Raw genomic sequence first — 23,251 nt, 5'->3', positions numbered from 1 at the left:
TGCACAAACGAGATCTGATTGGATGGGGTTGTTAGCCTCATTAAAAGCCTGACCGTTCAGAGGAGGGAGGTGGAGGAGGCGTGATGGGAGCATCGATCCCGAGCCTGTTTCAGCCCGACTCTCCGGCTCTGCTCCGTGTGGCCACGCAAGACACTGTCACAGGGGAAGAAATAGACCCGCGTCTCTGTCGTGAGACGTTGTCCTCACACAGTGACGGAGCTCGTTCATCTCCATTCACCGACAATCCCAGTGGAGGAAAACTCCGGGTCAGCAGCGAGGTGGAGGTTTCCATGTGTTTTTGGGCGTACTTGCGCGTGGTTCGTTGCCTGCGTGACTGGAGGCTGTACACAAAAGCACAGCATGTTTACTCGCGGCGTTTCAAACATTAAATTATGCATCACTTGTGCTTACGAGGGAAGATTTTCGCAACACCTGGGCCCCTTTGTATCTGAAACCCTAATAACCGTCGCTCGCTGTCCTGTGGTCTTATTTGTGAGCACAGTTGATGGTATTCGACAGCTTTGACTCTGTCCTGGGAACTGTACCTGCACTGCGTTGTAATTCCCGCCTCCTACAAAGTAGCTGGGGCTCCTGTGAAGAGGTGCTTTTGTTAACGGAGTTCACGTGCGCTGTAAAGAGCTCTTAGCTGTTTTGCTGAAGGACACTTTGACAATAGCTGCTGAATGGAGCGATCCAAACCCTCGACCAAGCTGTTATGCAACTACTTGTCCGACCCTCGAGATGAATCCGACCGCACGATGAGGACGGAAATGATAAATACGATTGCATTCTTTTGTTTGAAATCTGAACTCGACCTCCTCACTTCAGTCTTCTCACAGCTCGTCCCGGCGGCCCGCCCTGTAACCGAGGATCAGAGCCGTCTCTGCCTTCTCAAAATGCACAGATCTGCTTCTCAAGCTGGACCCCCTGGATCGTATGCCACGTCCCACTGGTCCCACGGGCAACACGCAGCCCCCAGCACAGCTGTTTGTTGCCTTTTGACGCGTTTAATGCGGGGGGCTAAACGCCAGCTGATCTTTCTTACACCCCCGGGGTCACATGCTGCACCAAGCAACGCTGGTCCAACCTCTTGATTTGATAGTGTTGTTGCTACGCTAACATCCCCCCCCCTCTCTCTCTCTCTCTCTCTCTCTCTCTCTTTCTCGCTTGCAGTTGTTGATTGAGGTCAAAGTTCAACAGTTACCATGGCCGACGAATCAGACATGCGCAATGAGCTGGCAGATCTGCAGACCCGCGCAGACCAAGTAGCCGATGAGGTACAGTACAACGCGCACACACAACACACGCCGGGGCACTGTGGCGTTAATGCTCACGGATTGAGCCTGTTCACTGTTCACTGAATACATACAAGAATTCTCAAGGAAATTTGTACATGAAACCATCACAGCTAAAACTATGCAATTTAAAGTACGAACAGAAAGCCGAAATAATTTTAGGATAAAACTACAATTGACAATTGCAACCTGTTCTCGTCTTCACGAGGACAGAAATGTCCCTCCAAAGCCTGCAGGCGGACGAGACACAGCTACTGTAATGTGACCCTCCCTTGTTCTAACAATTTGTCCTCCAAGTCTTTCATTAAAAGTATACTTTTTTTGTAGAAGAAAGAGAACGGAAGAACTTTGCCCTTTTTAATGAGTCAAGAAGAGCTCAGGAAGAACAGATAATTCTGTCCTGCAGAATAATTGAGCAGCTCCAATGGCCTTATTAAAAATTCATGAGGAGATAATGTAAGGCCAAGAGGCTCTGTGGTCGTGGCAGGAGGGGAGGAGAGGGAGTAATAGGGAAGTCTGGGACGGTAGGATGGATGGAGATAACGCAGGGGAAAGAGCCAGATGAGGATTAGGAAGGAAATGATGTTGGGTTTAAAAAACGGATGAGACTGGAAAAGAGTCCTGCAGAAGGCAGAAAGTTACAAAACAAAAGGTAGAAATCAGATAATTAATCGTGGGATCAGACGAAAGAAGATGAGAGGAAAAATAAGGCCCAATTATTTGACTCTGGATCAGTGATCTGTACACACTTATTCCTCCTCAACGCGCTGCCACCTCTTCGCGATGCATGTTTCTGCATCTCTGTGTTCGCTCTCTCGTGGACTCTCGGCTAATCATTTGTCCTCTCTGTCTCTGTCCCTGCAGTCTCTGGAGAGCACCCGGCGTATGCTGGCTCTGGTCGAGGAGGTGAGTTGGCACAAACAACGGGTTTCCTTGGTTTCTAACGTATCAGCACCTGCCTCGTGCTAAACGATACAGATGCAGCTGTACGGGATGTGTAGAGCGTTTAACTTTGCCCGTCAGCTGAACTTCATCTTTATGCTGGAGGTAGGTGGTAGGGGAAGTGCATAAGGAACCAAGGATTCACCAAGTGAGTCAATGGGTCACTTCTTGTGTCACTCCATCAATGAGTCAACAACACTATTGATATATATCTATACATAGTCATTTGACTATATTATATAATTATACATACTTTTACTTGAAAGCACAGCATGGATATAACTGTCTAGATGAGGAATTGGCAGAGCTGACAAACAATTTAAGGAATTCTGGGAAATTAAAACAAATATGTGGACTATATCTATTAATTGATAAACAAATATAAATTGAGGGGTCCTATAAACCTTAAATATCTTGAAAGGGATCACTAAAACTGCACCTATAAAACATCTATACGGATATTGATTTCAAGTACCTCATAAAACACCCCTGCAAAACAACCAAACAATCCTTTTAATGGTGGGTGAACATCCGGGTGTCTGGATGGGCTTTGAAAGGGAAAATATATACTTCACTTTAACGCCATTTGTTCGTCTGGACTGTTCGTCCCTGTTCAGAAGATGTGCAGCGGTTTGTTAGAAGAGAGTGCGTTTTCCCACATGGTACTTTTTGGGCTGAGACAATCATCATGTTCTGGCTCCTCGCTGACAGCATGCTCTTCATCCCTCCTGTTTTACAACCCCCCGAGGAATGGGCTCAATATAGACTGCAATGTGGCAATAAAGCTGCATGGATTATGGATGTGGCTCAACATATAGTATTTACAATAGATGTCACACTACTGCGTTTACATTTGAGTTTTCTGTTATAAATGTTCAAAAGATTCAATCATTTGTGAGAATTTTTAATCGCAATATGATGGAAACAACTTTTTAGAATAAATCCAAATCCTTCTTTAAGGATTCTCACATGATCCTCCTCACAGAAAAACACCTACACCACAGCTTTGACTCTTCCTCCCTTTTTTATTCAGTCCTTTTCATCACAGTAATGTCCACAAACATAAAGTCTGTATAACAATGTCAATAACACTAACAGTGAGTGATGTAATGTGTCCTTGTCTCGTGCAGATGTGACCCATAATTCACTCTGCAGACCAGTGTGCGACCTGACCTTCATTTTGTAGCTGCAGCCAGCAGCTAGTTAGCTTAGCTTAGCACAAAGACGAGAGACAAGGCGATAGCGCCTCTCCAGTCATCCATACCAGCAGCTCCAACATTTACTGATCAACATATTATACCTTGTTGAATCTGACTACAAAACAACATTACATGAGATGACCAGAGATGCTGGTAGGTTTCGTTAACGTTGGACAGAGCACGTCCATCCCTGGAAGGAATAAGCACTTTCCCCACCTATCGTAATTTAGAATATGAACTACAGTGTAGAATTCCCCAAATGTAACTGTATTTATTCTTAAACTAGCGTTGTTTTACTTTCTAGCTGATCAGGTTTAAAATATTGAGTATTAAAACCTGTTTACTGATTAACTATTAACATTGAAAACAGCAATTCAGTCATGCATTTATAATCTATGAATTAGCAGCAAAAATAAAAAGTACAGCAAATTAAATCTAAGAGCCCAATGTGGTGTAATGAATGACCTTTGTTGTGCGATTCATTATTTATCAAGCAAGATCCAGAGATATTGATGTTCTTGTGAAAACGGTTATCTTCCCACCAGAGAGCAGAAACGAGAATCTACTCGGTGGGTCAGAATGATCTGGGGAAAAAGAGGGCAAGGGGAGATGGAAATGAAAAACAGAAAATGAGACGGGGACAAGAAATGAGAGGAGGAGAATGATGAGAAGAGTGTTAGAGGGGAGCTTCCGAAGGACATCGAGTCCTAACGCAATGCCTCCGTGGAGCAGAGAGACGGGAGACCGGATTTGACGGCCAGTGTGAAGCCTGAAGTCAGAGAATACATTACACAAGATGGATGTGATATAACGTTCATGCAGGCTGTTATGTGACTACATTGCATCAAAAAAATACTTTTACATCCCTAGTTGAGTCTTAAAATCTTGTTTTTCTATAAATATAGAAAGTTTAATACAGTATCGTTGATTTGCAGGTGTTTTTTAGCTTTTTATAGTAAAAAGGGATTCATAGACTAGAGAATGTTTCATTGTGAATTCTTGGTAGTAGGAATCAGGAAAGATTTATTGCCATAATATGTCAGAGATAGAAGGAATTTGATGGGGGTGTGGGGATGCTCTTCACCACTCAGGGTCACTAGAGTCTGTACAGTAAATCTACGCCAGCAGGTGGTTAGCTTAGCTTAGCATAGAGACGAGCTAGCCTGGCTCTGTAAAGGTTTGATTTACATAAATGTGCGTTAGGTCGTTAGTCCCTCTCGAATGATTGATGAGAAATTTGTACGACTTTAAACTTAATGTGATTGTGAAAAAAGCATGAGTAGGTTTGTGTTCATCACTTATCACCTCAGGTGGATGTTTGAACAACAGCAGGGCGGCGCCGCCGACTCCACAGTGAGTGAATTAAAATAGATTCCAGGAGGCAGCCGAGTGGACGTATAAAGAAAAATCAATACCAGGACTCGGCCTCAATGTCAAACGACCACTTGCCCTCTTTCTGTGGACTGCTCTTATTTCGTTATTATCAATGTATTTTTAACCTGACCGGACTGTAACTAATACGGACACCACCTTAAATATTTTGTGAAGGCCTTAAATTCACCTCCCCTTTAAGACAACACAGGGCGTAACACTGCGAAGCATAGACGCATACAACAAGGAAAGAGAGATGGGTTTGAAATATTCATCTGTCTTAATCTCTTAAGAAAAAACACCTGCCACGTTCATTTCCCAAAAAACTGCTAAAAATCAACCACCTGTCTTACTTGTTAAAACTCAAAATTATGTTGCATGTGTGTGTGTGTGTGTGTGTGTGTAGTGAGCCGTACAGAAACATGTGATGTCATCTTATCAGACCGCGCCAGTTGGCGCGTTGCGATGTCCTGTCCCGCAGTTCAGGAGCCTCGTCTGCGACCTTCCGTGTCTTGTGGTTTCCCGCGATTCCTAGCGATTAGAAATGCAGTTTTTCTGTCATCAGACATCAGCCCGGAATAATTTAAAGTATAACTTATCAGTCCCGGAGGCTGAAGTAAACACAGCCCGCTTCCCTCCTGCTTCGCTGGGATGTTTCAGAAGAAGCCCATTGTCCCTCGAACCGATACCGACCCAGCGCGGCTGGCAGACCTCTGTTTGATTGGTAATCATATCAGTGCCACGTCTGACCGGCCTGCACCGCCTCTATCTATCACTGCTCCAAGAAGGTCACTGCGCACTCTGATCCAAAATAGCTGATGCGTGAACCAAGCGGCCTTTGGTTTTTTTTGTTTTTATATCTGCCAGAGGAGGCCTCGGGCTCATGGGGAGCACAAAGCTGTTGTTTTGTCGGATGCGCGTCGTGGTTAATGCCGTTATTGTTGTGCTCACTCAAGTGTGGGATTATGCGCAAATGTTCATGTTTGTTTTTCCTCGTGTGCCTGTGTGTTTGAGCGCCCACTCTGTGAGCCAAATCACAATGTTACATTACTTGAGCGTTGTCATCAAATCTGTGGTACCGGCCGAGCGAACATGACAAATATAGCACACGCCATTTGGTGGGCAAGTATATTTGGGGAAAAAACAGTGCAAGGACTCGCGCATGAATAAATAGCTCTGGCTTTTGGAGATTTTCTCTAGAGGCTTTTCTTGTTTTCTCTACACTCCTTTTTTTGGTAGGTTGGCAATTTAGCTTTTTGCCTGATAGTGAGCTATGTGTGTGTCCCTGGATGAAGCATGCGTCTAAAACCCACCTGCAGGCATGAAGCTGACAGGACGTACCACACTGCAGCGGTTCTCCAACCAGCTCATTGCCTTTCTGTCAATGTGTCCTAACGTCGGTTCCTTTAACACTGTGCTGCATGCTTCCATCCCCTAGCTTAGAGACCATAATGACCAGCAGTGTTGATTTCCTCTGTAGGGATTCATTTCAATGACAAATATGATCAATTACATCCTTACATTTCTTATTTTACTGATGGCCGTTGACTGTGTGGATTTAAGTTTGAGATCATGTAAAATATACGTATTTGCTGTGACTATTGTTACCCCTCCTTGTCTGAGTGTTATTTAGAAAGAAAGCGAATAGGCCTAATTCCCCAAAATGTTCAAAAAATGTCCCTCATAAAATCAAGCTGTCCCAGTTGTGTCGGAAAAATCAGCAGCCACGCTCAGATAAAAGGATTTCCACCTGTAATCCGACTCACCTCTGCTGTCCTGATAGCTCTACTCTGTTAACCTTCTCTGATCCGTCACATTTTATTCTGTTTCCAAACCTCTCCTCTTCTCTCCCTTTTTCTCCCCCTTTTTCCCTGTTTCTCCCTTCCTTCCCGCCTGTCAGAGTAAAGATGCCGGCATCAGGACTCTGGTCATGTTGGACGAGCAGGGAGGTAAGTTGATGGGGAGAGAGATCACTGAACACTGTGTCTCCAACATCTGTCTGCACTTGACATCTGCTCTAAGATGATTCTCTCTATGCTGTTTAATGGGCAAGTCGCCATCACCAGTACGTCCAGTATAACGCGCTAGAGTCCCAATCGAAATGACTGCATATAGCCGGATGACCTTTATGTATCTATAATTACAACAGTAGAAGAGCAGTTTGTTCTTTGTGAACTTCAGCCAGGTCTTTAATGGTGACCTCTGCTGCAGTCTGAGCCAATGTGGCTGAAACGATGATACTGGACGTGACTGTTGAGCTCAGCCTTCTGCTTCGCCTCCCTATGACCGTTCTGCTCTTTCATTCATGTATTTGTCCCACAAATGCATGTGTAGTCAGTTGATCTCACTGATTATACTTGAGCTTTAATAGCATTAGAGCACAGCTTCAAACTTTAGATATGCTTCATCGTTATCTTCCCCTGAGGGGGAAACAGTGATCGGTTTGACGCTAATGTCAAACAAACTATCTTTCTCATATTTTTCCACATCCTCCCCAGTTCTGCCCAAATTTTAGCTTGATTTACCATCAAAGAGCCAGTGTGACGCGTCTCCAGGGATCCACTGGCAGGAAACATCAATACATGTGTCCTTTCACGTGGAATCACCGGAAAATAAGAATCGATGCGTTTGCGTCAGCTTTGAGCGAGTCGTTTATGGATCTACGTCTAACCAAACAGCGGCCCGGGCTTAAGGTCTCCTACGCGCTTTGCACACCCTAGATGTTAGTTACAATCAGCGACTTCACTGCTAGATGCCAACAAATCCCGCACACCGCTGCTTCGAGGATTAATGGAGCCGTCTGCCAATACAGGTACTCGGGCTGAAAGTCTGCCGTTGCTCTGGAGGAGCGTTTAGGAGTGATGGTGGGGCTCTGACAAAAGACACGTCTCCGTTGCACGATGAGAAATGCAGGAACCAGAGTTTCGCTTATGGGAGCGTGACAATAAATGCAGTTTGTGGGCTCTCCTCCTCAGTCGCTGAGTAATAACATCACCAAGCATAAGCACAGTACGTCGCTATGATATTCCTGTTAAATCCCTGAGATCTGTCTGCCAGCCACAGGTGCTGCTGCAGCATAAAGCGGCCACATCAGGATCCATACGCCCTCAAGGTGTTTCTGGTCTCGGCTGCACGACAACGATCCACACGGTTTTCTCTTCTGCGCCAGCGTGAATGCAAACCTGAAGTGTGTGTTTTATCAAGTAACCTATGCAAGAAAACACAGTGCACTCTCACGCATCGGCAATCAGCGTTAGTTCCACCTTATCCTTTGCCTTTGCGGTGGTTTTGTAGCCACACATATGGCTCACATAGCGACCCAACAACACATAACGTGTTGGTGCACCAGACTTTTGTTTTGTTTTCCACACAGCACTGTGGAACCAACTGTCCCTGAGAGAAACACTGCCATCTGGCGCTAATTCAAAATGCATTCTACAGCTTATATAACTGACTCATTTATGTCAAACTAAAATAATTATAACCTTTCTTTAAATACCTAACACTGCTTGGTCTCCTGAAGCAGCAAAGCAAAGGCAAGGTAGTGTCTGAACACCAACAGAAGCATCTATTTTTTCCTCTTTTTTTAACAGGATACAGCAGTAATTGTCTTAAATCAGTCAAATTAAATTCATGGTAAGGAAATAAAAAAGCATGCAGTCCTTTGGGCTCTTTCTGTGGCCCTGCGCAGTGAGTGGGGCCCCTTGGCCGTGGCCCTACCCCACTCCTTAAAATCCCGCTACTGGTTTGCGCTAAGCTCCATGCGTGAACGAGCCGCCTAATTGGCCGTTCCAAAGAAAAGATAGCCTGTCCCCTCCCTCCCTCCCCCTCTCTTCCATCCTGTCTTCTCCCCTCCAGAGGCTCGCTGCTGTTAGCGCAGGACAGCAATCAATTCACAGATTTAAATTACCTCTGCCTCTCGGCAAATGTCCTCTTAACCCGATCCCCCATCTGTCCCTCTTTCTGTCTCTCTCTCTGTTTCCCGTCTTCCTCTGTTTCTCTGCCCCAGCATCCCTCTCCCCCCTCACACCTGCTTTCATCCCCCTTTGCTTTTCCCTCCTGACCTCTACGCGTTCTTGCTCTCTGGCTCCTTTGCCTGGAGATCACTTTGGTTACAACAATGATGAAGCTCTCTGTGGTCTCTCCCGCCTCTTTCCCCAGACCCCCCCCCTCCTGTTTACAACCCCCGACTGAACTAAACGAGCCTCGGCAATCGGATGCGCTGACATATTGGCTTCAGGATTTACATGAAGAATTTCCTCAAAAATCTCCATGATAGAAAGCTCCCATCACCCATGCGCTTGGTCCTTAATACGGTCTTGTTGCGCTGTGAACTGGTTGGAAACTAATCCCTCTGCCCTTTACATATGCAGGACATGCTATTTCTCCCAGTGATGCATTACTTGTGGTGGAGGTCTCTCTGCAGCTAATGAGTCCCTCCCTGCTCGGCTGTTACATGCATGTTGACCCGAATAAAGCACCGTTCATGGCTGCTACGCTGCAGCTCGGCCTCGGTGAGCAACTCGCAGCGTTTTAGCTCGGAGCACAAACTGTCAGTTGGATTTGCGTCTCCCGCTGGTTGGAAAAGTGCAAACACATTAGATCCTGGGCTAATGTGTTTGTAATGATAAAGCTTATTTAACCCAAACCAATGACTGGAGATCGCTTAATGACATGGCGGTAGACAAATGGTGTGTAAGTGGTTTTGTAGCCTAAACTTAACGTTTGTTTTGTTGGGTCAAGTTGTTCGACACAAAAAAATACAACCCGAAAACCAATAAATTGCGGTCTGTAGCTATTTCATGAACCGCAGTGAGACGGTGTTTCATCGAATCAGCCATCCTGGATATGTTCCAGGCGCTGGGTTGCACACAGCAGTCTCTCCTGACGTTGAGTAAAGTGGATTTAAGGGGTGGAGAGTTGAGTGGACGAGTTAGATTTCAAATCCCTGGACAGTCAGAAGTCTTTACTTAAACCAGCGAAAAGATGCCAAGGAAGTGTTTTCCCCCGCTCCCGATTTCCCTCTCAAGCTTTTATCTAAACAGGTCTCGTCTGAATAATATAACGATCTTATAGGTTTATGTTGTGGCCACGAGTTTTAAAGATTCAAATATTCATGTTAAATCGATTAGTGCCCGTCCTTCATCTTTCCATGGCAAAGACTCGATTTCTACAACGATCCTCTGCTCCCGTTGCCATGGTGAAGAAGTGGATCATAGCACAAACAAATTAAAAATGTTCTGTCGGGGCAGTTGAGAATATAGAATTAAAAAAAAAGGAATTTAAGCTGCATGTCGGATTTTCTCCAGTTTTCTCACCACATCCTCCGCTTCCCCCCACGTTCAAGCACAGCCGGATCACTCGCGTCGTTGAATATTTGACCTATATAAAAGCAGGAAATGTAATGTTGTACGCATCCATTTGAATCATACCACATTGTCGTTCCCCATACGGAAATCGAACCCGTGACTTCCCTCCCCAGGCATTTTTTTAAAACCAGTGAGTGTTCACGGGAGAGGAGGGAAGGGGGAGGCTCTCACACCATAATCCTCAGACGTAATAGGCGGAGGCAGGTTGGCCCGGTTGTCTCAAGCTAAGGAGATAAACAATGACTCTCTCTCACGTTCCTTCCTTTCTCAATCCCTCACTCACACTGCTCAGGACTACTGCTGGAGGCCATTTATAGCTGTCGTTTGGGTCTAGTTTGCAGCAAATTCGTCTTAATACTTTCTTACCTGTTCTAAAAATTCCGCTTTATATATTTAGCGCTGTGTGTAAACATCTCTAGACGACAAAGAGCTGCCTTTGTTCGTCAGATGGTGGCAATCTGTATTGAATGGAATGACCGAACGGATTGTAAACCTTCCCAGGTCAAGTTTTGCTCACTTGCATTTGGGAAATCCGTCTTGTGGCTGCAGATGCCTCAGATTTCATCATTGAGGAAACCGACGCAAAGGTCAAACCAAGGTCCTTGTTTCCTATCACACGTGGAGACTAGATTCCAGTAACAAGCTGCTTTACTACAACGCTCTGCGTCGGCAGCACTCGTTCTAATAGATCTTGAGCCGGTGTTTTATGACCATATGTGTCGTCCGGCTAATGAAACCTTGAGAGTTTGTCCCCCCGGAAGACAAGTGCCCCTTTGCACTGGCGGAGATTACTGGTGTCCTTTGCTACAACCATTAACCAGCCAGAGAGAGAGAGAGAGAGAGAGAGGATCCGACCTTGAATCGGAGCTTTTTATAGCTCCGTGCCCCGTTGACCATCTGAGTGAGGAAGCAGCGGTGACTCTGCGGGCCTGAATGCGCCTTTTCGTCACACTCGTTTCATAATTTGTTCATCGATTTTGTCCCTCATTTATTCTATTGCTTCCAAGCGCTCGGCCTGTCACGGACTCGCCCGCCGCTACTATTGACGTGCATTAGTGCTCAGAATTAACATCCAGCACCACATGGAGTGCGCAGCGGGCGCTCAGAAGAAATACTTCTTCCATGCTCACTTTGTCACTTCGGAAGGAGGTAGGAGGCAAAAGCTTTCGGAACCCCTGCAGATTTCCAAAGAAATCAATTCATCCGTAGCCCGCTTGGCCTGCTGCATCTGTAGGCACAACCACTCACACCGTAGCGTAGTGCGCCAGACCTGGAAAAACATCCGGTCAAATTTATTTCACTGCTCTCATGCCTTTTATCCTCACCAGAGCAACTTGATCGCATGGAAGAGGGCATGAACAAGGTGAACGCAGACCTGAAGGATGCCGAGAAAGATTTAAAAGATATAGGAGTATGCTGTGGTCTGATATGCCCATGTATTAAAAAGTAGGTACCGGCCAGGAGCCACAAGCTTCTGCCTGTCCAGTGCTGGTGGTGGTGGTGGTGGTGGTGGTGGTGATGTCTAATGTCTCTCTTGTCACAGTCAATGTCTTTTTTTTGTCTCTTCTCCTTTGTTTACCCTTTCTACTCCCCCCCCCCTTCTCTCCCCAACCCTCCTACACCCGGAACTTCTTCCACCTCTCTTCTTTTTTCATGTGCTTTCGTTCTTTTGATGGGAATAAAAAAAAAAAATGACAATGTGTTGGTAATCAGAACAACTGGAACGCATCGAGGAGGGGATGGACCAAATCAATAAGGACATGAAGGATGCAGAAAAGAATTTGAACAATCTAGGACAGTTCTGTGGTCTATGTTCATGTCCCTGTAACAAGTAGGTGCTTCCCGTGTCGCCTGACTGCATGTGTTTCAGTGCCTGCCTTCCTGCCTCTCTATCCGCCCGCCTGCTTCTGGTGTGTTAGAGCATGGTGACCTATGGTGTGAGCGGTCAGGCACTAGCCACAACAACAACAACAACAACATCACCAGCGACATGCCCCCTGAACAGGCCCCAGTGCTGCATGCATGTGTGTGTATGTGCATGTTTGGTTAACTTGAGAGTGTGTGTGTGTGTGTGTGTGTGTGTGTGTGTGTGTGTGTGTGTGTGTGTGCATGAATGAAACACGCACATCTGCACGACAGGTTTTGATGCCATTTCTTTGTTTTTGTGTCATTGCGCAAAAAAAGCCCTTCATTCCACTTTGGATTAGAGATTCTCTTCCAGCAGGTAGCGGCGTCAGCCGGGATCTGAGCCACGGCACCCACCCGCCACCACACCCCTCTGAACCCCACCCAAGCCCAGCAGCATGAAGCAGCCATGCTGTGAAAAAAAGTGCAACCAAAGAATAAATCAACCGGTTCCCCTCTCTGCTAAATAACTCACTTTAAATTCATTCATGTGTCTGCCATTTTAAAAAGAAGAAAACAAATTGTTGGTGTTTTACATGTTTTTATAAGAATTAATTGATTATGAGCGGCTTTTTATATTAAATATATTAAAATAAAGTTATTCTCCTTCCTGCCGAGGGTTAGATGAGAAGATTGCGCCCCAGTCGGTATAATGAACTTAAGCTCTGCTTGGCTTTGCACAAAGACTGGATACAAAGTAGCTGGCTGTGATTGTTCAAAGCTAACTAAGTCCACCTACCAGCACCACTTTAGCCAAATAATTAACACGTTGTATCTTGATTGTTAAAGATGAACAAACAAGATATATATTGAGCTGGTCGTAGTTTCATCATTTTTCAAATTCTACATCTCACCCCCTGCAAGAAAGCAAATGCACACATTTCCAAAAAATGTCAAAATGTTCCTACAAGATATTTCTGGGGTGCCAGTTCTTGGATATTGTGGATTTTATATTATATTTGATTTGACCAGCTGCCACTGCTAAAATGTCTAACTTATGCTTTGACAAACCAATTTAGGAAAATAACCGCCAGATAAAATGCCCCAGTTGGTCTCTGCCTGTCTTCCCTTAGGACCGTCCTACACAGTGAACTATCACACTCAGCCTTGGGTGTTACCATTTTAATTTGAAAGCTATTCACCCACGTATTTGTAGTGTGAAAGCTTGGTTATTAGGATTCCCCAACCTCCTTTGTGATCTAGTCTCAGGCCCTCCTGAACGGCCAACCTATGGCCACTGAGTCATGCCTGAGCGTACAATCCACGCACTGTATACAGTGGTCTATCTCAGAGCTATAGAAAACACAAGGAGCTGACAAACCAAGAAATAAATGAATGTACACGGCAAAGTTCAGAGAGTTAAATTGACTCAGATTCAATTTTAACTCTAAGCTGGTATTTATATTGTCCCAATCCTGTCAGTGTTAACTCAACACTCAACGGAGTGTTAACAATTTAACTCGGAATAAGTGTTTAATACACTGTACGTAGAGTTAAACACGACACCAAGAAGTGCGGCACTGGTGTACGGTAACATTTTCAAACCTATCAAAGCTTCGCAAATGAATCTGATGGATAATGACTCCAGCTCTTTCGTACAATTGACTCTTTAACAGTTGAATCAACTTTTTGCGGTGTGATTTCAACCGTGCCCGTCAACACTTTTGGGCTAATTAACTCTAAGACTTTTCCTGTGTATTTTGGTTATTATGGGTGGGTTTTGCAGCAGGATAATTTGCACACATTCATCTAGGAGTGAATTAAGGGATGCCCTGATCATTTACCAAATTGCAATCGGTAGAAGGGGCTTTTTGATGATCTCAAAGAAAGAAAACACGATCCTCTGTCTTAAATCTGCCTTGAATGGTCTTCACCTTGTACTACCTCTCATTCAGTGGACATCTTAACAACGGACAATTCTTTTCTCCAAAACAGGGCTGAGCAGCGTTCATGACACTAGCACCTGCCACCAATCTGCTTTATTTTGCAGCTTTTTTTGTCTTTTTGTAGCAGTTGGTATTTGTTTATTCGTCACCACCTGATTTTGACTTGAATTTCTTGTTTATTTATTGTTCCTGTTATGAAGGTATATTTGCAGCTCTGCTGCTTCGACTTCTTCTGCCCGTGATTGTTTTGGGGTTCAGATCTTGTCTCTTCTATAGCTCTTTGGTCCTCCCTCTATCAACCACTTGTTATGTGACCCTGTGGTTACCGTCATGTGTTTCATTTTATGTACACTTCTTTATATGCCAGGGTCAAATAGCATGTGAAAGATAATTCTTGCTCGTTGTTATAAGCCGGAGCACCTGACGGGCGTGGTTCTTCACGTCGTTGCCACAGTGTCGGACACGGTGGCTTTTGCTAAAGAGGGAACAAATAGAGATTTGGGATTTAAACTGTGGTCATCGTTCGGTCCTCAGGGGGAACTTCCGCTCATCCGATGCTCCGAGCCTAACAAAACAAAGGCTAAGGCTAAGAATTAGATTTGACTATTTGACTGTATACAGTGTGTCGACCTACATCCAGATGAAATGAAGGGCTCATCACGACTGCTGTGTTACTTGGTCTTACATACAAAAATGATCACCGTTCATTCACTGTTTTTTTTTTAACGCACATTTCCTTTGGTGGGTTGGTTTTCCACAAGTGATCTTACTGCTCCACTTTCTTTCAAAAGAGACAGCGTGTGTGTGATCCCGTTCCTTCTTCACGTGTTTCCTCCTCCCCGTGTCAACATTGTGCACCATGTCTTCCGCCTTGCATGTTCTCTAAACTTTGCACCTGTGTTTTTGTGTCCTCTCCGTCCGGAGTCTGGCCATTATGTGTTCTGTGTTTGTGCTTTTCTGCATGTGCTCTTGGTGGGAGATGGTTTTACCTTTTGAGTAGAACTTTTCGAACACAGCTTGTTGTGCTCGGATTCAATTGATCTGCATGTTGGATCGATTATTCACTGATGCAAACGCACGTATGTAAGGTGTACCATACGTGGCCGGCTGGCCGCTTGCTGCAGGCTAATTAATTGGCATTTACGCAATGCATTCCGACCACACAGTACGTCAATTTTGACCACGTGAGTTGCTAGAAAACATGCACTCACATAGACGTGCACATACACAGCATTACTGATCTTGGCAACGTTCACAAACACACACACTATACACATTTACAAAGAGAAGTATCTCCACACAAGCACCGAATGCAGCCGTTGAACCGGCCCTGACTGCGATGTGTGTGTGGCAGGATTAAGGGCGGTGGCCAAGCCTGGGGAGCGAACCAGGACGGAGTGGTGAACAGCCAGCCGGGCGCTCGAGTGATGGACGAACGTGAACAGATGGCCATCAGTGGGGGCTTCATCCGCAGGTAAGTACAATGTGTGTGTAGGTGTGTGTGTGTGTAGCTGGCAGCCCTGTCGGTTTCTGTGTGTTTGCACGATGGTTTGTGTGATACTGTTTATGTGAAATTATATGAGGCTCATTCTGTAATAGATCGCCCAATTTGGGCTCATCATTTTAGATAATATGTCGTTGGCCCGTGTCGTCATACTATTTCTAAGTGGGATCCATTGGAATTTGTCATCTGTGATCTTTCGAGGCTTTAGATTGAGAGACAGCAAAAATGGAACGTTCTGCGCCAATAAACCCTAAACACAACAATAGACTAATTTCATATTTAGAAATAAATGAATTAAAAATTGCAACAAATTTGGATACAGATGTGATGGATGTGTGTTTTGCTTGTGAGCCCATCAAATGGAAAAGGGTCTTCCTGCTACCCCCCGCCTATAATTATTGACAAAGAGCAATGATGATTAAAATATTTGCAACAGATGCAGGTGCTTCAATCATAACATATGATGTAATTCCCTGGATTAAACTCTCAGGGGTTGATGTAGAGCGCTGTCCATGGTTCTGAATCTCTCGATGGCTCATAAAGTGTGTGAGATCATGTGCAGCGTGGTAATACAATCCCTTTGCATTTCAAGAACATGGTATTTGATTTGATATGATTGTATTTTTTGTGAACATTGTGTCGTACCGCGCTGAAAGGTTTTTAGCGCGGTCACCATTAATAACGTTATATACATCCCAACACCATCTTTGGCTTGCTACCCTTCCCCCGCGCACTCCAGGGTAACAGACGACGCCCGGGAGAACGAGATGGATGAGAACCTGGAGCAGGTGGGCGGGATCATTGGCAATCTGCGTCACATGGCCCTGGACATGGGCCAGGAGATCGACACCCAGAACCGCCAGGTGGACAGGATTATGGAGAAGGTACTGGAGAATATCGCCTTTAAATTGGTGGGAAAGGGTGCGTTGTCTCTAGAGAATTGCAGGACGTTCATGTATTTACCTTGTTGGTGTTGTAAAATCATACTTAATGCTGGAAAAAGGTCATATTTGAGTTGTTGCTAGGCAACAAGCTGTCCCACTTGGTGGGGCAGCAAAGCAACCAGTACCAACAGAGTTTAAATTTCGAGGTGTGATGCTCCAAAATATCGACAATATGGATCTGCAATGTGAGGATCAAGAAGAAGTGTTGTATTAAAAGGCCTATTTATTTTATTTATTTATTTTTACCATTTCTCATTGTAATGTCAGAACTGGTTATAAGTAACTAAATGAAAGGCAAGAAAGTCAGTAGCTAATTTATGGAGTATTTAGCTGATATTTTCATGCACAACATACAATCCAATAAGCCATGTGCTCCAGCAAATGGACAAAATTTGGGTGTAAATCTGAATCTCATCCTAATTTTCCACTTTGTCAATGGAGTCATTTTGATTATTTACTTTACAGGATACATGCAGTTTATTTCTAGCATATTTTGCTGCTGACTTTCCGGGGGTCTAAGTCAGCAGATATTAATTCCAACATAGATCAAAATGCAGAAAGGCATAATGTTCGTTTCAGGCGGCTAAATTATGCTACATATTTTTTAAGTAACCCCCCCCCCACACACCGTTGCCGCCCGCTGGCTGAACTGTGCACACGTGTCTCTTTCAGGCCGATTCCAACAAGACCAGGATCGACGAGGCCAACCAGCGCGCTACAAAGATGTTGGGCAGTGGCTAAACTTCAGCCGGAGAAATAAAAAGTGCTTTCTTCCCTGTTCAACCCCAATCATCCTGAAGAAAACTACACCAACTAAACCACCCCCCTCCCCCAACACCCACTCCCCAAACACCAACGCCCACTTCCAATGCTCGACAGCAGGCGCTGCTGCTCATGCTTTTATTGTGATAGAGGTTTGCACACATGCACATATCATTCTTTCCTCTGCCTGCCCCCCCCTCGCCCTCTCCTCTCCCCCGTGTCCCTCGGTTACACCCATCACTTCCCTCCCCTTGTTGTAAATGTTGTTCTGTGTCGTCGCTCTTATGACATTTTGTTAACAAAAGATAGTTCTGTTACACATCATCCACTCAAAGAGTCTGCACGCTGTACATAGCGCTTCCTAAATGGCTTCATCAAACTTAAAGCACATTTTATTCATCGCTCTTTTCTTTTTTAAGTCAGTGTGTAATATAAACTGTTTGTGCACCTTGTTCCAACATGTTCGTCCCCCATCATGTCGGTGTCCTGGCGTTGTCCAATGTAAGACGCGTTGTGTTCATCAGTTAGGATGTTGTGATGCTACATGATAAGGCCATAGTGAATATAGTGAACATGCAGCCCTCACAGTTCGTAGCCAAGGCCACTGTTTGAATAAGTCATTTAATGTTGACGTGGAGTCGTTCAGATGAAGACGTTGCTTTTGTTTTCCGTTCCTGACCATTAACGAACCAACTCTTAGATGCAGCAGTATTAACGCAATTCGATGCCATTGATTGTTTAGTATTAAACGTTTTCCTCAGGGAGCGAAATCTCACCATTCTCAAGCGAGTGATGAATATTGAACTGATTTGTTGTAATCCATAAAATCTCTATCGTAAGCGAATATTTTGCATTCAGTTTTGGTCTGAAAAGCACTGTCAATGGGACTCGTCACACCATCAGAAAAAACATCCGGGCATTAACCGTAATAAAAATTGTGATCGATGATAAGAGCAGGTGGAGCTTTGCCGAAGGTCACATGTTCAACAGCAAGGCAATTCAACTGCAAAGTTTACATGGGAGGTCACAACCTCTTTGCATTCCAGGACGGACTACTTTACCCATGACTCGACCCCCAGCAGTATCAAGCAGTGCATTAAGTGTGTTATGCATGTCCATCCGCTGCTAGAAGACATTAAATTATTCATTTATTCAGACTGAAATATCTTGACATGGCAACCGCATGCTACATATAGGCCACACGGAAGAGAGGCTCATATTTATCTGCAGTAGTGTCACTCTTTTTTTGTTTCATGTCTCTTGAACCTTTTCTGAACTGTGACCATCATCGAAAAATAATACCTTGGAAAATGCAAATAAAATTATCATAACTGTAGAACCAAACTGAGCTTCCAGGCTCTTTTTTCCACCTACAGTTTGTGTTTGTGCTCCTAGTAAAACCACATTAGTTTGCACGACAAATGTGCTTCAAATCCCTAAAAACGCAAGCAACGATCTATGAATGCAAGAGTTGGGACAGAAGCGGCCTGTCCAGTGTGAAAGCTACTCTGAAGACACAGCGCTACTTGGATACGAGACAAGGAATAAAACCTGTAGTGATCAGAACGGGGGCTTCTCAGACAAAGATCACCTTGGAACACAAAGCAGTGCTTTTTAAATCATTTTTTATTATGTGAATGAAACAACCCCTGTAAAATCCAGAACTAATATCACACTCGTTCCTCTCACATCACGTTGGGGAGTTTCTCATTTGAGAGAGATAGATCTCCCTGCGGTGTCAGCACACTCATTTCCTCCACCGACACATCCGGGTGAGGGGACTTCAATCTTGACCTTCCCCGTCCTCGTCACATGACCCAGCTTTATATAAGGATAAAAAAATAGATTGCATTAGAATGACTCACCCGATGAAGACATGTTTTACGACCCACAATGTAAAAGACGTGTAACATAACCTGCATTATGTTCACCACATCAAAATGCTCTGAAGCTTTAACTTGAGCCGCTGTGCCCAGAGGTGAGAGGTCAGAGAGCTTATCCTAATTAGTCGCAAGATGCTCTAAAACTGGATCTAAATGGCTCATGTAGGCATCTAGAGCCACATAACGCACCATGGTCTAGCATGGAAAAACATAATAAAAGACCCTGAGAGGGAGAGAGACAGCGAGAGGGAGAGCGAGAAAGACTGGGAGAAGGAAAGATGTGCAGCAGCACATTACGCTAATGGACATCCACTGTGGTGCCCTGGGCTTAGGACGGATTACAGTTCACGTCACTACGAACACCCACACGAACCCACTCACACACATAAACTTGAATCTACAGCAGATCCACCACAGCGTAATCTGCTTTACATTGGTGACATGCGCAACATCGCCCCTGTGTGCATGTGATGTGTATGCATACACAAAAACAACTAAAATGGAGGAATGTCTTCATCCGTGTTGTCAACATGAAAACAATTCTCTACAGCAATGTGTGGTTCATTAAAGGCTGCATATCTTCAGCCCTTAAATGATTAGCAAATATTGTGCTATGGAATCCTTCAGCTCTTAAACTCTTTACTGGGACTAATATAAAAGTTATTTGCTGCTGGACCAAAATATAAAACCAACATACTTTGCACGCACAAAGGGCTCCAGAGTGTATTTCTAAGCCAAGAGCTCCCTCTGCTGGTAGTGTGTGCTATATATTGCAGTGATGTGAAAGGGGCACTCCACCAAATGTTAACAAACCACTGACTCTCTGTCAGCTCATCTCACTAAAATTAGTTAGAGTAAAATTGGTAGTGTTGAATTTGAAAGATGCAATCAAATTGCATTCAACACATTGTTCCAGGCAGCGGTGGCAATATGATCGTAATGATGATCTTAGTCATTTTTGGAGCCCTCATAAACGATCACATCTGAAATGTATCCCGATGTGTCCTGAAACAGAATACATACAAATGTGTGTGTCATTTGCACTGAATGCCAGAGTGAAAGTCGTCGTAACTCCCACACACTGAGCGGTACGCTGTGCAATATATGGCAGCGTGACACGAGGCGGACCGATCGGCAGTTCGGCTATCTCCGTCAGTCACGTGACCCGCGTCGCCCTCCTCGTGTTTGTCCGTTCCCAAGTCTGCCTGTTAGACACAGAGGACGGTTAGCTACCACTGCGGTGCCATGTTCCGAGCCGTGTTCCGACTGTCAGCCACAGGGGCCCGGAGTCTGGCTCGGTCACGGGCCTGCTACACGGGTAAGTCCGCCGACTATCCGCTTGTACACGTCACTCGCGGAGTGAAAACGCCTCTGCCGCAAACCCGACTACAATGAGCTTTCCCGGCTAGCCACCTAGCTTAGCTACCTAGCTTAGCTTAGTAACGCTTCGGGTGACATTGAATTATTTTTGTGGTTTGCTAACATTGTGGTCTGAACCCGAATCTCTTCCAGTATTCCCGCCCTCATATAGCGTATTTAAAATCAAGAGCCGGGAAATGAACATGATAAAAAATGTCACGACCTTGCGATGACCCTCCTCGGTTAGTTCAAGAGCGTCAGTGGCCGCAGTTTATACGCAGCTGTTACATTAATTAAATGACAAATCCATCTTACCAGTTTTATAGGAGGCGTACGTGTTCTTCTTTTTAAGAAAGAAGATTCAAATAGAGAGCTGTCTAGTTTAATTTGTACTGTCAATATGATTTGTTGAGGAAATGAGATAGAAATGATATTGACTCTGCTGTATTTGTATGCTGGGATATTGTGGTATTACTGTTTTATCATTGCGAGATGAATTATAAATGAACAAATATGTAGGTCTAATACTCCATATCTTTTGAGTAGTTGTTAGTTGTTAGTTACATGACTTAAACCCGCTTTACTAAAGCACGTTTATAGACCTGTATCATATTCAAGTTCAAAGTCGGCGTCATAGTCGACTGAATGCAATGGAGCAGAACGTGTCCTTTGTTCATTAAAACGTAGTTTGTGCTGTAGCTTTCAAAGAGGAACAGTGCAGAGTTCACTAGTTTTAAAAGTTATAAACCCACATAGGGGAAGATAAGAACAGTTGTTAGAGGTCTTACAAAAAGGACGGTTTTACTCTTAAATCTAGTAAGTGAGAGTTTTCAAGACATTTGAATGAGAACAACTTGCATGATTTCACATTAAGCTTTTTGAATACATTGGATGTTCTTTTTTTTTGGCCCCTTAAGTGTTTTAATTCTATTTGGCCTCAGACACACTTGGAAGAAAAAAACAAAACGTTCAGTGACGTCACAAAAATGGGACCAGTGTTTAAGGGTAGCGGAAGGCGCCGTGCCAAATTCGTAATCTCGTTAATTTGTTTGATTTAAATATTTAGTCATTTTAAATGGATATTTGGCTAATTCCAGACATGCACACTTCTTGAGTTGCAGCTTGTGTTTGGGATTCTTCAAAAAGCATTAGAGCGGTCTAGTAGGAAAGGCATTTCATACGTTCTTGAAACTTCTGTGTTGTCGCCTATATGATATTTAAGAAGTCCTTTCTGTGTTCTGCGTCATGTATTCCAGCTCCGTTGGCTTCCAGATGTTACTCCCACGGCAAGGTGGAGTCAGACGAGGAGTTTGATGCCCGTTGGGTCACTTACTTCAGCAAGCCCGACATAGATGCCTGGGAACTGAAGAAAGGTGACGTTGTTAATACTTTGTACGACTATAACCTCCTATAGCAAAATGGGAATATTGTATGGGTTAGTGCTTAATCAGATTTAACATTTTATTTTTATTGCTGATTCTTCATAGTAATGTAGTTCTTCTTCCCTTAATTAAAGGCATGAACACTTTGATTGGGTATGACCTGGTACCAGAGGCCAAGATCCTGGATTCTGCACTTAGGGCTTGCCGGAGACTGAATGACCTGGCCAGTGCCATCCGCATCCTCGAGGCCGTTAAGGTGAGTGACCGACCCATATTAGCTTAATTTGTGGTCTGCCATAAACCTTTTCGTTGAACATTGCTTCAGAGGCCACAGCTTGAATGACAATTGCCTTAAGAGGAGCCGAGAAAATGCAGTCATTGCACCTTGATGACATGTTTGCAGTTGTTGGCTGTGACAGAATGCTCTACATTTGTTTTTGTTTTTTTGCCTTTTGTAGGACAAAGCAGGCCCTCACAAAGACATCTATCCGTACCTGATCCAAGAGCTGAAGCCAACCCTGTCAGAACTGGGCATCTCAACACCAGAAGAGCTTGGCATTGACAAGTTATAGACCATTAAGGTGAGAATGTACTATAATACTACTATGTAACCTGTCTTTGGCCCAATCCCAGTGTCCCCAGTAACCCTGAACCCCCAGGGACTAAAAGGACATCAGGTGGTACGTGTGAGAGTCTGTGATAGATTTCAAGACCCTCTTTCCTTTAAAATAAGGTTTTACTGAATTTCGTCAAAATGGCTTGAATGATAAAATTAAATATTGATGAATATATTATTAAATATCAACTGATTTTGTGTGTGCCTCCCAATCTTTAAACCATATGTTTTAAATGTCTACACTACAATAATGACCGTCTGGACACACAAGTGCCGTCCTCTTTGCTTACCTCTTTTTACGTATCTGTGCTTTCACTGGTTATCTTATTTTTTAACATCATTATAATGATTAGTGGGCGTTTCCCTTGGGGCAAAGTCAACATCTCATGCTGATTATAGAAAAGGTTCATTAAGGGCTCAAAACGTCTTACGGTGTGACAGTGGGACAACACAAACCCTCATGGAGTTAGCGAGAGCGCCTGAAAGTCTGTGAGTCCATTAGGGTGGAGACTGTGATTGGGCCCAAGTGTATTGTTGCTGCCCAACACTGAATATACAGCAGATTATAAATGATGTCGTATATGACTTGGAAGCTAAATATATCCTGTGTTTTTTTCTCCTCAGCATCCCTGATTCGCTCCTGTCAAATATGTCTATATATTGTTAAATCCATGCTGTCCTATTGTGTACAAAATGGTGGACCTAATAAAGAAAACCAATAACTGAAGGATTTGTGTTGGATTTTCTTCAGGTAAATTGTTTTTGCTTTTTTAAACAATAAATACCAAGTTTATATAATGTTGCTCCATTCCATGTAGGAGTTGCCCGCTAATA

General features: G+C 44.2%; 2 protein-coding genes across 3 annotated transcripts in view; both read left to right on the top strand.

The window, feature by feature from the left end:
- LOC120832068 (synaptosomal-associated protein 25-A) overlaps positions 1 to 18,521 on the top strand; it is a 28,987-nt gene extending 10,466 nt beyond the window's left edge. The window contains exons 2-8 of one of the 2 annotated variants that reach the window (XM_040198098.2): positions 1,174 to 1,277; positions 2,160 to 2,201; positions 6,708 to 6,756; positions 11,890 to 12,007; positions 15,322 to 15,441; positions 16,211 to 16,355; positions 17,088 to 18,521. In XM_040198098.2, coding sequence (XP_040054032.1) covers positions 1,206 to 1,277; positions 2,160 to 2,201; positions 6,708 to 6,756; positions 11,890 to 12,007; positions 15,322 to 15,441; positions 16,211 to 16,355; positions 17,088 to 17,156 — 615 coding nt within the window. In that variant the 5' untranslated portion in view covers positions 1,174 to 1,205 and the 3' untranslated portion in view covers positions 17,157 to 18,521. Of the gene's footprint in view, positions 1 to 1,173; positions 1,278 to 2,159; positions 2,202 to 6,707; positions 6,757 to 11,504; positions 11,623 to 11,889; positions 12,008 to 15,321; positions 15,442 to 16,210; positions 16,356 to 17,087 lie in introns of both variants that reach the window. The other variant, XM_040198107.2, reaches the window with a different exon arrangement.
- A 1,493-nt stretch (positions 18,522 to 20,014) lies between these two features.
- Positions 20,015 to 23,144, top strand: cox5ab (cytochrome c oxidase subunit 5Ab). Its single transcript, XM_040198157.2, has 5 exons — positions 20,015 to 20,378; positions 21,676 to 21,792; positions 21,936 to 22,057; positions 22,260 to 22,382; positions 23,042 to 23,144. Exons 1-4 carry the CDS (start codon positions 20,306 to 20,308, stop codon positions 22,371 to 22,373), a joined length of 426 nt encoding a protein of 141 aa, XP_040054091.1. The 5' UTR covers positions 20,015 to 20,305; the 3' UTR covers positions 22,374 to 22,382; positions 23,042 to 23,144.
- Positions 23,145 to 23,251: the final 107 nt, after the last annotated feature.

The sequence above is a fragment of the Gasterosteus aculeatus genome, chromosome 12, assembly GCF_964276395.1.
Source record: "Gasterosteus aculeatus chromosome 12, fGasAcu3.hap1.1, whole genome shotgun sequence".
Taxonomy (NCBI): Eukaryota; Metazoa; Chordata; class Actinopteri; order Perciformes; family Gasterosteidae; genus Gasterosteus; species Gasterosteus aculeatus.
Note: the sequence above shows the minus strand (reverse complement) of the source record. Positions and strands in the feature narration are given on the sequence as shown.